The 14,486-nt window shown below is 47.4% G+C and overlaps 1 protein-coding gene across 2 annotated transcripts in view; it reads right to left on the bottom strand.

The window, feature by feature from the left end:
* Nucleotides 1-3,294: 3,294 nt before the first annotated feature.
* The window catches only part of LOC144100121 (kinesin-like protein KIF19), a 105,287-nt gene continuing 94,095 nt past the window's right edge, over nt 3,295-14,486 (bottom strand). The window contains exons 17-23 of one of the 2 annotated variants that reach the window (XR_013307527.1): nt 13,791-13,829; nt 13,548-13,660; nt 11,016-11,137; nt 8,873-9,088; nt 8,100-8,353; nt 6,541-6,605; nt 3,295-3,537 (exon numbers count right to left, since the gene is read on the bottom strand). Coding sequence is in view for 1 of the 2 variants with exons in the window: in XM_077633155.1 (XP_077489281.1) it covers nt 3,377-3,537; nt 6,541-6,605; nt 8,100-8,353; nt 8,873-9,092; nt 11,016-11,137; nt 13,548-13,660; nt 13,791-13,829 (974 nt within the window). In the remaining variant the exon portion in view is untranslated. Of the gene's footprint in view, nt 3,538-6,540; nt 6,606-8,099; nt 8,354-8,872; nt 9,093-11,015; nt 11,138-13,547; nt 13,661-13,790; nt 13,830-14,486 lie in introns of both variants that reach the window. The other variant, XM_077633155.1, reaches the window with a different exon arrangement.

Below are 14,486 nucleotides of genomic sequence, written 5' to 3' on the forward strand. Positions count from 1 at the left end.
CTTACTTTCAAGTACATTGATGCTAATATTACTCCCAGGTATATGTCATGAAAAGCACACAAAACCCTGTTCTGTACTGAAACGCAGTCCTTATTAGTGCTGCCTGCTCCTGATGAGAGCTCGTCCTTACTGTGGGTGTTCAGTAACGTTCGCCTCCAAGGCTGTAACTTCATTAGAGTGATGGAATTGAAAGATGCTAAATTCAAGTGTAGGACTGAAATATCACCTTTTTTTTTAGGGGCACTTCAATTTTCAGTATTCTCTACCCGTGGTGACTCATTTAAGCCAGGAATGTGCTAAAGTCAGATAGAACCTAATAAAGACGATATGCCGATGCCGTTGGTTGGGGGGCCTTTTTTTGAAGGGTATCCGTCGCTTCGTTTTTGATGGTTGTATCTGACTATAGTCTATCACACTGCAGGCTGTTATAGAAGAATTAGGGGACTGTTTTGCCTCAGCCATGCAACAGCCCAGACCTCTAGCTTGCTACCAAATTTTCAGCTCCGTCTCAAGATGAAGGAACGTCTGAAGGGTACATGCTTTGCATCTGACGAAAAAGACACCAGTGTGAGGTGGCTCTGATGTTTTGGTGTTATGAAAAGGACCAGTGTACGGTGCTGTTTCCGTGAGCTTGTTCACCGTTGGCATGTGAGCACTGCCGCTGGAAAGAAATGCTATGCCACCGAATTGGATGGGACGCTTAAGCTCCGCCTTAAGGGTATGGTGCGATAGCGTTAGTGGGTTAATGCCCGTATATGCGGAATTGATGATTCTCTACTTTAGATTCATAGATTCCTGGGAGTCGTCAGACCACTCCTGGCGCAGTGGTGCAGCAGTTACGTGATGCGTCACTGCCCTGCGATGGAAGGTGCTGCCATCTGTGGAACTTTTGCGACCCAGGTTGCTCTTCCCGAGCAACCTCTCGCGATGTGCCATTAATTTAACTGCCACCTACCATGGTGGGCAGTTTTCTCACAATCCGGTGGGCTGGTTGTGATGACGACACGCGGTCACGTGACCTAGGTTGCCCACCTGCTACCCAGCTTGCTTCTCTGGGGATTTTTCGCTCGTGGCCAAGGAAGCCGCCGACAACGATGGCTTTTCTGCGACACGGGCTCCTTAATGGTATTGCATTAAAAACTTATAAACTCCAGTGAAAGATGACATTTGTAACTTTCAATTAAATGTAATACTAACGCGATAGTATTAAGGGTCATGAGTAACAGAAATTCTGTAGGAAAACCGCAAAAAACACAGGACAAGAAAGACAGACTCGCCAACTTGCCCAACAATACACCTTGTTACAGAAATGCCAGCCGTGAGTGAGAAATCCAAAATAAATCCCCAGAGAAGCCATCTAGGTGGCAGGTGGACCACTTTGGTCACGTGACCTTGTGACGTCATCCCAACTTGCACACAGGATTGTGAGCAAACTGCCCACTGTGGCAGGTGGCAGTTAAATCAGTGATCAGTCATGAGAGGTTGCTCAGCAAGAGTAACCTGGGTCTTATAAGCCCCAGTGGTGGCAGCACCTGCCATCGCAGTGCAGTGGTGCATCGCTTAACCGCTTACTCACTGCATCACCGCGCCAGGAGGTATGAAGAATATATGAATGTAATGTAGAGAATGACCCATTCTGCATATATGGGCATTAACCCTATCGTGCCATGCTCTCAAGACAGAGCTTAAGTGTAGTCTTCAGTTTTTTTTAAGCTCTGCCACTCAATACAAAAACAAACTTTCAGCCCCGAAGGCAAAACTTACTGAACTTCAATCGTGTGAACTCGTTTTAGTGTTTTTTCATCACTCTGAAGTCGCTGTGCATTCACCGGCCATTAAAAGTTGCATGGGTAATGCATTTTCGTACAACGTTTGCAAAAGATGTGAGAAACGCTAATAAACAGTTATCTGCATATGTATTCACAATTACTCGAGGAACTCACCACAGTTGCTTGTGGTGTTGCGCAGCCTTGTCAAGAAGCCAGCGATACTGCGTATTAATGATTTTGCACGACAGTGAGCCATGTGCAGCGTATACTACATAAGCAGACGTTGACAGTGTAGGGCACGTCATCGTGCATTACAAAGAGATGAATCATTGTGATTGGTGCGTATCATACAAAGCGTGCAGACGGGACACCAGCACGGATAATCCTTTGCATATCATTCAGCTGCATCCCTTTAATTCAAATGGTCTAAGAAAGCTCTTGTTTTGACATAATGTGTTGTCTTCGCTTTCTTGGCAGTGTAAATCACTGAGCCAAACAAGCGAAAGGGGTTTTTTGTGTTCTTATAATTACAGTCGTTTGATCACTGCTGAATAGCACTCGATCAATCACTTCGCAGTGGTTGGTTTAGTCAGCTAAGGAAATTTATGTACACTTTGTGCATATTAATGCTGTGCGTATGTTACTCCCATTTGTGTTACAAAAATCTCAGCGAAAAACACTGCGGTTCTATTTTTTGCAAGTTCTCGCCAAAATACGATTTGGTGGGTTCAGTAAAGTAACACCGCTCATCAAGTTTGCATTATTCACTGCATATTGGTTTACATTCTTTTTCTGGCTGCCCCACCATACTTTTTGTCCATTACAGAGCACTGTAGGCAGGCTGAGGGTATCCTTGAATCATACTCAGCTGCGATGAATGGTTCGCACAGTGATCAACCGACAATGTCAGCCATACATTCGTTCTGACCCGTATGATCTCATGCACGGCCTTCGAAATTGTCTCGTGGAGTGTGTAAAGACACACCACCCAGGCCGCAGTGGGTTTGCTTGGAAAGCCAGTTCTAATGGTCTATGAAGCAGCATTCACCAAGGGAGTAACTATACACTCTCTCTTGACTCGTCTGGAGTAGCAATCGCCAAGGGATTAACTATACACTCTCTGTTGACTCCTCTGGAGTAGCATTTTCCAAGGGAGTATCTATACACTCTCTGTTGACTTTCTTGGGGTAGCATTTGCCAAGGGAGTAACTATGCACTCTCTGTTGACTCTCCTGGGGTAGCAACTGCCAAGGGAGTAACTATACACTCTCTCTTGACTCTCCTGGAGTAGCAATTGCCAAGGGAGTAACTATACACTCTCTGTTGACTCCTCTGGAGTAGCATTTTCCAAGGGAGTATCTATACACTCTCTGTTGACTTTCTTGGGGTAGCATTTGCCAAGGGAGTAACTATGCACTCTCTGTTGACTCTCCTGGGGTAGCAACTGCCAAGGGAGTAACTATACACTCTCTCTTGACTCTCCTGGAGTAGCAATTGCCAAGGGAGTAACTATACACTCTCTGTTGACTCCTCTGGAGTAGCATTTGCCAAAGGAGTAACTATACACTGTGTTTTAACTCTCCTGGAGGTGTCCGCATTATTAATGTTCAGCGTTCCACGTAGAAGCGCAGCACATCCTGCAGCGTGATGCCGCCATGGTGGGCGTGCTGGTTGTGAGGATGCCGGATGGTGGCAGTCGCGGTCCTGGCCGGCAGAGACCTGGTGCTGCTGACAGTTCTCAGGACGCGGGAGCGGAGGATCAGCGCATCTAGAGGTGGAAACACAGGCAGACACACACAGAAGGGCGAGCTGCCAGCCACCGGCTAGATGGGTTTTTGTCGCCATGGGTCCTCGAGGACAGACCATGCCCCGTGTCTACTGAATGCTACACGACTCTTGCTCTGGAAACACACCGAAGAGAGGAAGGGAGAAAAGAGACACAGGCACACACTGGTCAGCACCTGCAGCAAGAAACATTTTTCCATCTGTCTCTGTAGCTGCCAGCTAGAGCTCGCTTGGTAACTTGGTGTACTCTGTCGCACCAGAACTGCACCCCTTCGAGGAAGATATAGACCTCGCACCATCTTACTCGTGCGCCGTATTCACAACGCTGTTTCTGAAAACAAACAAGATAACAAACACTAACAGGAAAGACTGAGGGGCCAGTTGGTCAGACATACTTTAACAACGAAGACCGTAACGTTAAGACTGGGTGCTATTCCTGTCCTCGTGTTCTATACATGCAATCTTAATGCTCTGTTCCTCGTTAGAAGAAAAAAAAAAGCGCTCCCAAACTTCTTACTCTCCTGCGCTACGAAGAAGTGGCAGCGAAAGACCTTTTAAGACAGCCTGGTCATGTGATGTTTAAACAAGAACGTGGGGAAGATTCATACCCAAGTTCCCTCGAGTTCTGCGAGTGTGTGTTGGCAAGTGCCTCCCACAGCCCAGTGCCGACTATGGTGGTGGCCTTTGGCCACTTTGTGGAAAGGTCGATAGCTATACCAGCCCTGCTGCTTCAATGTCGAGGGCAAAGGAAGTCAGCAGGTACTCTTGTGTTACAAAGCCACAAAGGACCTGGTCATGCTTGTCCGGTGCCCTCGGTCCAGTACTGTTAGCTATCCCTACAGCCAATTGCAGATGCTCTGAGACAACCAAGGAGACAATGGCCAGGATGATTTCCTGAACAACCTCTAGCTGGGCAAACTTGAAAGAGCTTGTCCAGGACAACTTTCCCTTTACACTGAATACTCAGTTGGCAGCACCATGATGACATTGGCCTATCAGCAATGTTATTACATGTGAACGGTTTCATCAATTCAGCTCATGATTGGTTGAAGCAAGCTCCAGTTTGTGCGACACGTACTGTACGAAGTTACAGTGAGTGAGAGTACACATCGTGTGGACCTGCGGGTCCCAACTCGGAGAAGGTTGCCAGCTGGACTGCACTGAACAAGAGACGACTCAGATCGGGCTGCAGAAATTAACGTGCTCCCAGTGCAATGTGCAGACAGGCCGTTGGCATTATCGCAATGTTATGCTGACTTGGCACAGCTTGCTAAATCAGCTATCACAGTTTAGGTGTCTGGTTTGCCCGTGTGCTCAGACTTGAGACATTCCACAAGAGGAACATTTTAATTAGGAAGTGATAACGGAACGGTATACTGCAGCTCGGTGTTGATGGCTAAAGAAGGTCTAAGAAGAGGTATGGTATAACGCTTCTTCGCTTACAGGGTTTTACAGTGCCCTGACTTTTTTGAAGATGCAGAAGACATTGTGCTTGGACGACCTCAGAGGACTTTGTCCTGGTAGAGTCCAGAAGACACTATTCAGGACAACTTCGAAGAGGTCATCCTGGTCGTCTACACCTCAGTCTTATGTCATTAAAGAAGCTAGCTTTAGAGGACTTGCAGATTACAGCGAATTTTCTATCGGCGAGTCTTTTTGAAATAACCAGAATCTTATGTCAGATATTAGCAAAGGCTGCATATCTAACATGCAGTTCCCTGTAAGCAAAACAACAAACACAAACTACTCTGCTATACACACTGGGTCCAAATGTGCCTTCCACTTTCATCCGCGAAACATGTCATTTGTAGAACAAAATACTTGCTATTCACCAGCTAGGATTTTGAAATGCTTATTTCAGTGTTAAATCTCTGTTTTGCTACATTGTTTTTTTTCCCGGAGAGAAAGTTGATTAAAAGACAACATGAATAATTGACAGAAAAGTGACTGCTCGCAGCTACGGAGAGAGATGTTGAAATGTTGCGTGCATGCCATGTGCTCCAGTGCACCTGAATGCTTTCGCTTGTCCTGATACGGTGTGCTCGTGCGATAAGGTGCCATTGTGAACAAGTGATAGCATCACAATTGACGAAATGCAAATTGAAAGTATTAAAATGATCGCTTGTCAGTACGACGTCACATGTACTGTTGACAAGATAATATTTACCTTGAAATTTCCTGTGAATCACACAAGATACAGACAGCACTAAAATTAGTAATTTTCGTTTCTGCTACAATAGATAATTAATATTTATAGTATTATTACACGCACAGCATTCACCAACACTTGACTCAAAGAAAAGTAAATGTCGCCAGCTTTTAGTGATGCAGAAGCAATTCATTACTAAGCAAAAATGCTATACCTTGAGGTGAAAAATTGAAAGGGATCATTCATATAGCAAAATGCAGAGGAATGTTTTTTACTCATCCCATTGATCTGATGTAGGACCCAGGTACATCTGCGAAGGTTTATCTTTTATGGGCATAAAAAAATTAGCATAATTTGGTGTGCGTTAATACAAATCTACCAATTTCTTTGCATTCATGTAATGTAGGAGCCTGAAGCGACAGAATTTTAGAAGTCAAGACTCCTATTCAATTTCTTGAAAACACAAGGTTAATGTATCAAGCACCGAAATAATTAAAGGATACTACTGCACTTTGTACGATGGCAGAACTTTGCGGCTTGTTTGAAAATAATGAACTACAATGTGCTGTTTACAACTCCCTGCTCTATTTCTTTTTTAACCGTGATGAGCAACTAGTATGCGCTGCTCATAACTGACACTTTTGTTATATACAAGGAGCTAAATTCAGCATCACTATCTTTATACTCCTCCTGAGGAGGCTGCACTTATGGCGACAATCCAATTTAGCTATATATGTCCTAGATGATCACCATTAATTTTTAGATTTACACTTGCACAAACAATGCACAAGTCCTAACAGCATGTGCACAATACTGAAAGTTACGCTTGAGTCGTACCTTTTTTCCTTTGTGATCTTTGGTATCTGTCCTCCAGCTGGGGCAGTGACTCCAGTGAGTCCCTCCTGAAACAGAATAAAAATTTTTTGGGGGCCAATAGTTTTCATGCACTGCTTCTTAACTGGTATTCCTGGTGAAACGTTCCATATGACAACCGCCAAAAGTCTGCATATTTTCTGGGTGGCTTACATGGAATTCCTTATTAGTCAAGAGTGGTTTTGGTATGACTCAGAATGAAAGTACAGAAACTATGCGGACTAAGCGGACAATGCATATAGGAGGATAACAGCGCGAACGGAAGAAAAAAGAAGCAAAGAACGAACAGCACAATGCTAGTGGTGCCCGTTGCTTGCTTCACCTTTCGTCTGTTTTCTATAATTTCCAGATGCTTTACTAACTGGATCAACTCTCCGAAAGGTTAGAACCCCCACGGATTACATATGATGACATGCCCATCGTGTTGAAACTGCACAAATAAAATGCAGAAAACATGTGGATTTCCGTACAATTTCCGTACAGAGAGAGGGTTTATTGACGGGAAAGGCATAAGTAATGCTTCAGTAGTTACGGTTAAAGAACTATCGTACTTATTTTTTCTATTGTAACAATATTTGAGCGGCCCTGTTGAGAAGTTTCCTTGAGTGCCGCGAGTCGCACAACAGTCACGGCTAAACTTGGCAGCTTTAGACCAATCACATCACATCCATATTGATTCTGACTGTATGCTTGCGTGCACTGTTCCGCACATGCCCAGTAAGAAAATGGGTCCTTGACCCCACCTTCAGCAATCGAAAAATACCTTCTGCCATGGCACTCTTTGGCCATAGACGTCCTTGCGCCATAAAAATTAATCATCATCATCATCATCAGTAAGCTGCCTCTGTGAAATCCACCCTTGGAACTCTCCTGATGCAGCCCAGTGGCAATTCGAGAGTTTTAGCATGTAGCATATGTACCGCCTGCCGCGACCGTTTACAGCAACCGCAACCCGCCAGTGCGTGTGAGCAGATGGTGGCGAAGAGCCAGGTGCAGGCACCTGGCACCATCTGTGCGTGTGCATTGACAGATGGCAGCTAGATGGCAGCTAGCTCCATCTGAGCCTCCTCATTGTTCATTGGCGACAGGCGGCCGCGGTAAGCGGTGACGGTAGGCGGTACACGCTATGATAAAGCTCAATATGGCTGCGCCCAGAAGACGCATTTGAAATGGTGTATACTCATGAAAGAAGGAAAAAACTCAGGAGAGGCGGTTACGTCAAATTTTTTGAAGTCGGCCATGAAGGCTCTCTCATGCATCCACTCTCCTCCCCCCTACATGGCCGCCGTCTCAGCGCGCTTGCGCATGCGCAGCAGACAATGCAGCAGACGACGCCGATGCGCCAAGCGCTACTATTGGCTGCGCGCCGTCGGCCAAAGACTCCCGGTAGTCCTTGCAAAAGCTCGTGACTTCCGGCACAGTTTTCGGCGTGCAGCTCAGATAGCAAGAACCTCTCCTCTGCTGAGCTTTTCTTCCTCGACGTGTGTAAGCATCGACTTGGAGCTCGGCTGCTGACGTCACACCTGTATGCCGGGTGCAGCATGCGGCGGTCCAGCGCAGACGACATGCCCCCATTGGCCAGCCCCGAGGGCGAGAGCGAGTTGGCGCCCGACCCCACGTAGCGGCGCACCTGCGGCGTGCCCGGCTCCGCGGCGCTCTCGAGCCACTGGCTGCGCGAGCGCTCGGCCGTGCGCAGGAACCGCCTCTGGGCGGCCAGGCTCGAGATGCGCCGCGTGCTGGCCTCGATGTCGTCCCGGTGGCTGACGTAGTTGGTCAACTGCGCCCACAGAACGGCACTCCGGTTAGGGTCGGATCACTTGTCATGGTCAGTGTTGAACTATGCGAGCAGTTTCCCACGCCTGCTTGTAAAGCTCGACTGGGTGGAGATGCGAAGCTACGTACGCCACACCTTACCATGAATGCGGGACAGCGGCCTGGCAGTGGCGCAAAACACTGCTGCAGCTTATCACGCTATATGTTCTGCAGCCGCTTGGTAATTAAAGACCTTTAGGACAGGGTGACGCTATCGGTTAAGGGCATAGAGGAACAGCGGTGGGCCAGTGTGCAGGCGCAGGATAGCGCCTCCTCCCCCGGTCATTGTCTTGGGCATTCGCGCTATTCCCATATGCCCCCAGCCGATAGAGTCACCCTATCCTAAAAGTGCCTATTTTCCTTTTCTTACGTCACGGATGGTGTCACAGCCTACTCCCAATGTGGAGAAACCTACCGCATATTTGGGATTGCTCCTAAACACACTGAAAAGGTGGATACCCTGCACCTATGGACTAGCGTATACCTCCACGGGAGGCAGGTGTGACAGCAGACGACTTCCGGGCGTCTGGGGCTCCGAGATGGTGTCGCTGCTGCTGCTGCTGCTGCCCCCGTTGGGGCCTTGGTGCTGGCCATGGCGGGTGCTACGGAGCGCTCCTCCCTCTCTTCCTCCTCTCCGTCCTCCTCCGGCGTCTCCGTGAGCACGCACAGCTGCGTGTCTCCTGTCCGCCATGTTGTCGCTCTGACTGGAAGAGGGGCCGGCACAGCGGGGCGCAGTGGTCAGCGATACGCCACCACCTATATACACTTCGTTGTTTGTTGAAACGACCTCGGCGATATGTAGCCTGTAATCGAATCGTTGAGAGGCTTTTGTTCCGCAGTTTGAAAGATGGTCACCATTCAAACTACGTCTGCTGCAGGGTCTGCCACTGACCTCCAGTTAACCTTGTCCTGCGCCAGTTGCGAACACCCTGTCCCTGCAAACTTCCTAATCTCATCTGCCTAGTTCTACTTAGCCTTCTCTTCCGGTCCACACTGTTAACATAAGGGACCATCGGCTATTTGTTGTTTCGCACGACATTACAGCGCTAAATGTATTAGCCTGCACACTAAACAATTTATCACCCATAAGGGTACGAATCAGATGTCCCCAGATGAACACCCATTGCCACCTGTTGGGTGCTAAAAAAAGGTGCAGAGATCAGCACCCTTAAGGAAGGGTGCACTTCATGATACTTCAGAGGGCATAAGTTGCACCCTTATAAAAGGGCACTATTTTTCCACAACACCTCTACGAATGGATGTTGGAAGGGTGCTCCACATTGATTCACCCGTGAAGCAAAAGCCTTGGATTGATGCGCACCCTCTAAACTTGCATGCTGTGCTCCTTTCCTGAAGGGTGCTGATCTCTGCACCCTTTTTAGCACCCAAAAGGGTGTTCGTCTGGGGACAGCTAATTTGCACCCTTATGGGTGCGAAATTGTTTAGTGTGAGTTCTTTCGTGTAGTTATCGGTGTCATTGTTCTGTCCGCATCCTATTTCCCCCAGCGTATGAAAACACTAGCGTAAGAAGACTCGCAGCGAAAATTAGATGGACCCGAGTCGCCGTCATTGTTTTAATAACTAAAGCATACGTATGTAAAATGCTGCCCTTGGTTTGTACACCCTCCCTCTACACCAGCCTCTGGCACATGGGCAACCGAATTACAGCCGGAAGCCCTATACCTCAGACCGCGATGCAGTCCCGTCGGCCATGAATCCGCCCAGTCACTGCTGATAGGCATGCAGCTATTTATGCTTGTTCAGTGAGAGTGACAGTCATGCGTGACATGTGTCAATAACTTACGAACCAGCTGGGTGGCTCCGCATAAGATCATCCGCAGGGCGGCTGATCGACTTCTTAAATTTACTTGGCTTGAGTATTGAAATAAAGGGATCTGCAATTGGTTTTGCACCCCATCCCCAATTTTCGAAGCAAAGAAAATTTTTGATCACGAAGATTTAAAGTGTCGCGCTTACGCACTCTGCTGTTTTGGCCAAATTTGGTTTGAATAAATTGAAATATATTAGCAATAGGCACTGGCAAATTTTTAGACTGAAACTGTATGTGATTTATTAATCTGCAGCTTGCTATTTTTATGTTCTAAAAGTATAGTTTTTAAAACGAAATTGATCGAGCTGGCCCAAGGAACATTTTTGTCTACTATGCAGGACTTTATCTCAAGAAAGGAGTATGCCAGAGCTGCTGTAATCATACAGTGAGTTCTAAGCAAACATGTCTAACAACTGAAGAAGCTCATATTTGTTTCTGTATAAAGAGATATAACTCTCCAACTGGCATATCGTATCGCCATTTCGGACCGCAACCCATCGCTTAGGTTCGCATTGTATATTAGAGTGGTAAACGTCAGGTGAATTTCTTTTTTGGTGACACTACGCCACTAGCTGACATAGTTAACACCATGACAAAGTACCATGCAGATTTCTCGCACGTCACATCACTGGCGCTATGATCGGTGCGTCATGCGCTATTTCCGCCAAGCTGCCACGGTGCAGTCAGCGATGAGCGGATTAGACGAAGCGCTCAAAGCTGTCGTTGTGAAACACCGTAAGCCTGATTACGCTCACTGAGTTACATATATACAACCGACGCCAACAGAAGGGCTAACCTGGACAGTGGCGCACCCTGCTGGTCGGCGCGGTCATCTTCCTCTCGAAGCGGCTCCATGTGGCTCAGGTCCCACATGCTCTCGCTCGAACCCAGAGGCCGAAGACCCAGGACAGAGTTGGGCTGCAGTGAAGGTGACGTTCAGTGCCCTACACGACTCCGATTAACGCGACAGCGTTCAAGTCCCCGCTACTCAGAAACTTCCGGCGTTGGCGTTGTGAGCGAAAAATCACGAGCGTGACTCTGGCACGGGGTGCCCAGAGGGCAACCTAGGAGGCAGGTGAGCCACCTGGTCATGTGACCGCGCGGCGTCAGCCCAACCTGCCCACGGAATAGTGAGCAAACTGACCACCGTGGCAGGTGGCAGTTAAATATAATGATTAGTCGCTCAGGAAGAGCATCTTGGGCCGCACAAGGCCTACCTCCGGGAGCACCTGTCACGGCAGGGATGACGTCCTGCATACGCTTAAGGCGGACCTTAAGTGTTCCCTCCAATTTTTCCGTGAGACTGCAGCTTTTCTTTACGCTTTAATCAATAGGGTACGTTCCTTCTGTACTGTCTTTAGTCGCTGTTGATTGAGAAACGTGAGCACTGAAGAGTTCTTTGCTGGCACGAGGCTCTCAAACTGGCAGACACTTCTCACGGCGAATCGCGCGTAAAGTTGACACGAGAGCGACGACTGCTGAAATCTGGACGTTTGTCGTAGGTGGTTCTGCCTTGTGCCAGCTCAGCCGCTTCGTTACAATGCCTGGTTCGTGGGTGTTAAAATGCACGAATGAATATCTCGCTTAACTCTAAAAAAGCTGTTTATGCTAATCGGTGCTGCTGTTTTGGTCGACCTGACTTGAGTTATGCCGGTCTTCAGAGGTGTTGAAGAAGTATAGCGGCATCATTAGAGCATTACTTTCGTAGCGTGCAAAAAAAAAGAAACATATTGCCCTGCATGTTCGGACCTAAATGGCATGATCGTGAAAGACATGAGAGCGCAAAATGACAACACGGACAAGTAAGGGAACAGGACGAGCTCTGCTGGAACATGGGAAGGCGAGGGTTGAACACAAAACAGAGAGCTTGATGTAGAAGCAATATGGCTAAGAAGTACTTGCAACTGGGCTTGTTGGTGTGTACTTGTCCCTTACTTGTCCTTGTTGCCATTTTGCGCTCTCATGTTTTTCACGAATACGCACCAACAAGCCCAGTTGCAAGTACTTCTTAGCCATAAATGGCATGACATCAGCCAGTGCTGAAGAAGTAGTCATACAGGTGAGACAAATACCATCTAATTATTGTTCTCGGGAACAATTTATTCTTAGGCTCTTTCTGACGATTTCGACGTTTGTTCAGCCGCAAAAGGCAAAGAAAGTGGGATTTAGAAATCCTCCCGAGGGTCGATTCAAACTCCTGACGTCAATACCGAAATGGACGGCTTGCCACCGTTTTGAAGCTAATAGGGCAAAACGTAGCCCCCGGGATCAGCTCAAAGATTGGAGCCCACGAGCGCATTTTACTTGCGAAATCGACCGGTGGTGGCGACACCTGTATCTAATTTTGTGACCTTTTGTAGCTTATAAAAGCTCAGTTTTTGATGAGAGGGGCCTCTGTGATGTGAACGCGGTGCTGTATTGATACAGACCAACTTCTATTAGCACTCCGTGCTCCTTTAAATTTTACTGAGCTTATAAAACGAGTAATGACATTCCACCCAGACTAAATTCTACACTCTAAACACAAATATACCTACATGGGAGTAAAAAGAGAGTAAGCTGTCACCTAGACCACTCTCCTTTTTACTCCTTTCTGTTTAAACTGTACGAGACAGCCACCGGGACTTAGTGTCTCTCATATGGTACAATTATGGTTTGTGGGGGTTTAACGTCCCAATGTGACTCAGGCTGTGAGGGACGCCGTAGTGGAGGGCTCCGGAAACTTCGGCCACCTGGGGTTCTTTAACGTGCACCGACATCGCACAGTACCTCTAGCATTTAGCCTCCATAGAAATGCGACCCCCACGGCCAGGGTCGGAACCCGCGTCTTTCGGGTCAGCAGCCGAACGCCATAACCACTGAGCCACCGCGGCGTCGTCTCTCATCTGAACTCAACCGCGCGAGTGGAAAACATTTAATTTCATCCAAAAGAAGCTTCAAGGAAAAACAAGTATGAAGATGATAGAGTATGGAATGAAGCATTGAGAAGCCCAGATTCCAGGGTGCAAAAGGAACTGACCAAACTAGCAGCTGCAGCATCACTTAAATTTAAGTGTTGGTCTAGTAGTAAATAAACCCCCTACTCCTCTCCCGGAGGCCTTCGTGCCGTGTCGGAGAGGGCAGGTTGTGGGGTGGGGGGCGGTTGAAACAATAAGGTTATTCTGAACTGAAGAGTTTGGTGACCGGAGGGCCGTGTTAGGTGGCCGCTGGTCCATGACTGTTGGCGAAATGGTTGATAAATCTACGTTTCTCCTTAACCCCCGTGAGAGTAAGCTAACTATAGTAACCTACTCTGTAACCTGATGGAGAATAAACCGAGGATGCTCACCCGGTAGGGGTTGACGTTTAGGTGCTTCATGACCGAGTCACGGCCGGTGCTGAGGTCCTGTATCTCTTGCTGGTAGATGCGGTACAGCTCGTTCAGTTCCCTGGTGGCTTGGGCTGCTCGAAGTGAACGATGCGGAAAAAAAGACAGACACATGTAGGTGAAGATAAAGCTGGTACTTTTTCACGAATAAATGCAGATAGTTTACTCTGAAATATTTCCAGCAGAATTCGAGATGGAACTTACCATTCCTTGCTTTCCGCCGTCGCATTCCGGAAGACAGTTCTACGAGAGTGAAAATTAGAAAAAAAATCAATTAAAATACGACAGTTCTTAATCATTAACGAATGCGCCTGTTTATTTGTTACCCCAGTTCTGGCCAGTTAGTAAGTCGGTGCAACACTTAACCTTTACGACAGTCGCTAAAAGCCGCGTGGGATATTTCTTAAGGATTCGCGGGCAGCTGTTTCGCACATTTACTCTTTGGAATTTCATGTAAGCAGAAGCAAACATTCATTTAATGCAGATAATTCAAAATTTTATACATTATCAGTTTCTGTAGCAAGCCTCGATTTTTTTATTGGGGTGCCAGTGCCTCCATACCTTTCCTTTCTTTCTATACGCCTTTCTTTCTTTTCCTTCTGTTTTTTGCATAGACCAAGATCTTTCTGGAGCAGGCAGACATTGCGTCCCATCGACAGACATTGCGTCCACGTTTAACGGATAGCGAACTGGTGGCAACTGCCACCAGTTTCATTTTATGTGTCCTTGTGTCTGTCTCCACCGGATTTCAGCTCCAGGACAGTTTCCTGCCCCACGAACCTTCCGGTTTACAAGCGCCAGCACTCAGGAGTCTAGGCTTCTTTCTACATTATTCGGTGCCCCATTTGTCGACGTCATGCCACCCAACCTTTTTCACTAACGGGGGATGTTGTGCCAATG

This window comes from Amblyomma americanum, chromosome 8, assembly GCF_052857255.1.
Source record: "Amblyomma americanum isolate KBUSLIRL-KWMA chromosome 8, ASM5285725v1, whole genome shotgun sequence".
NCBI classification, from domain to species: Eukaryota; Metazoa; Arthropoda; class Arachnida; order Ixodida; family Ixodidae; genus Amblyomma; species Amblyomma americanum.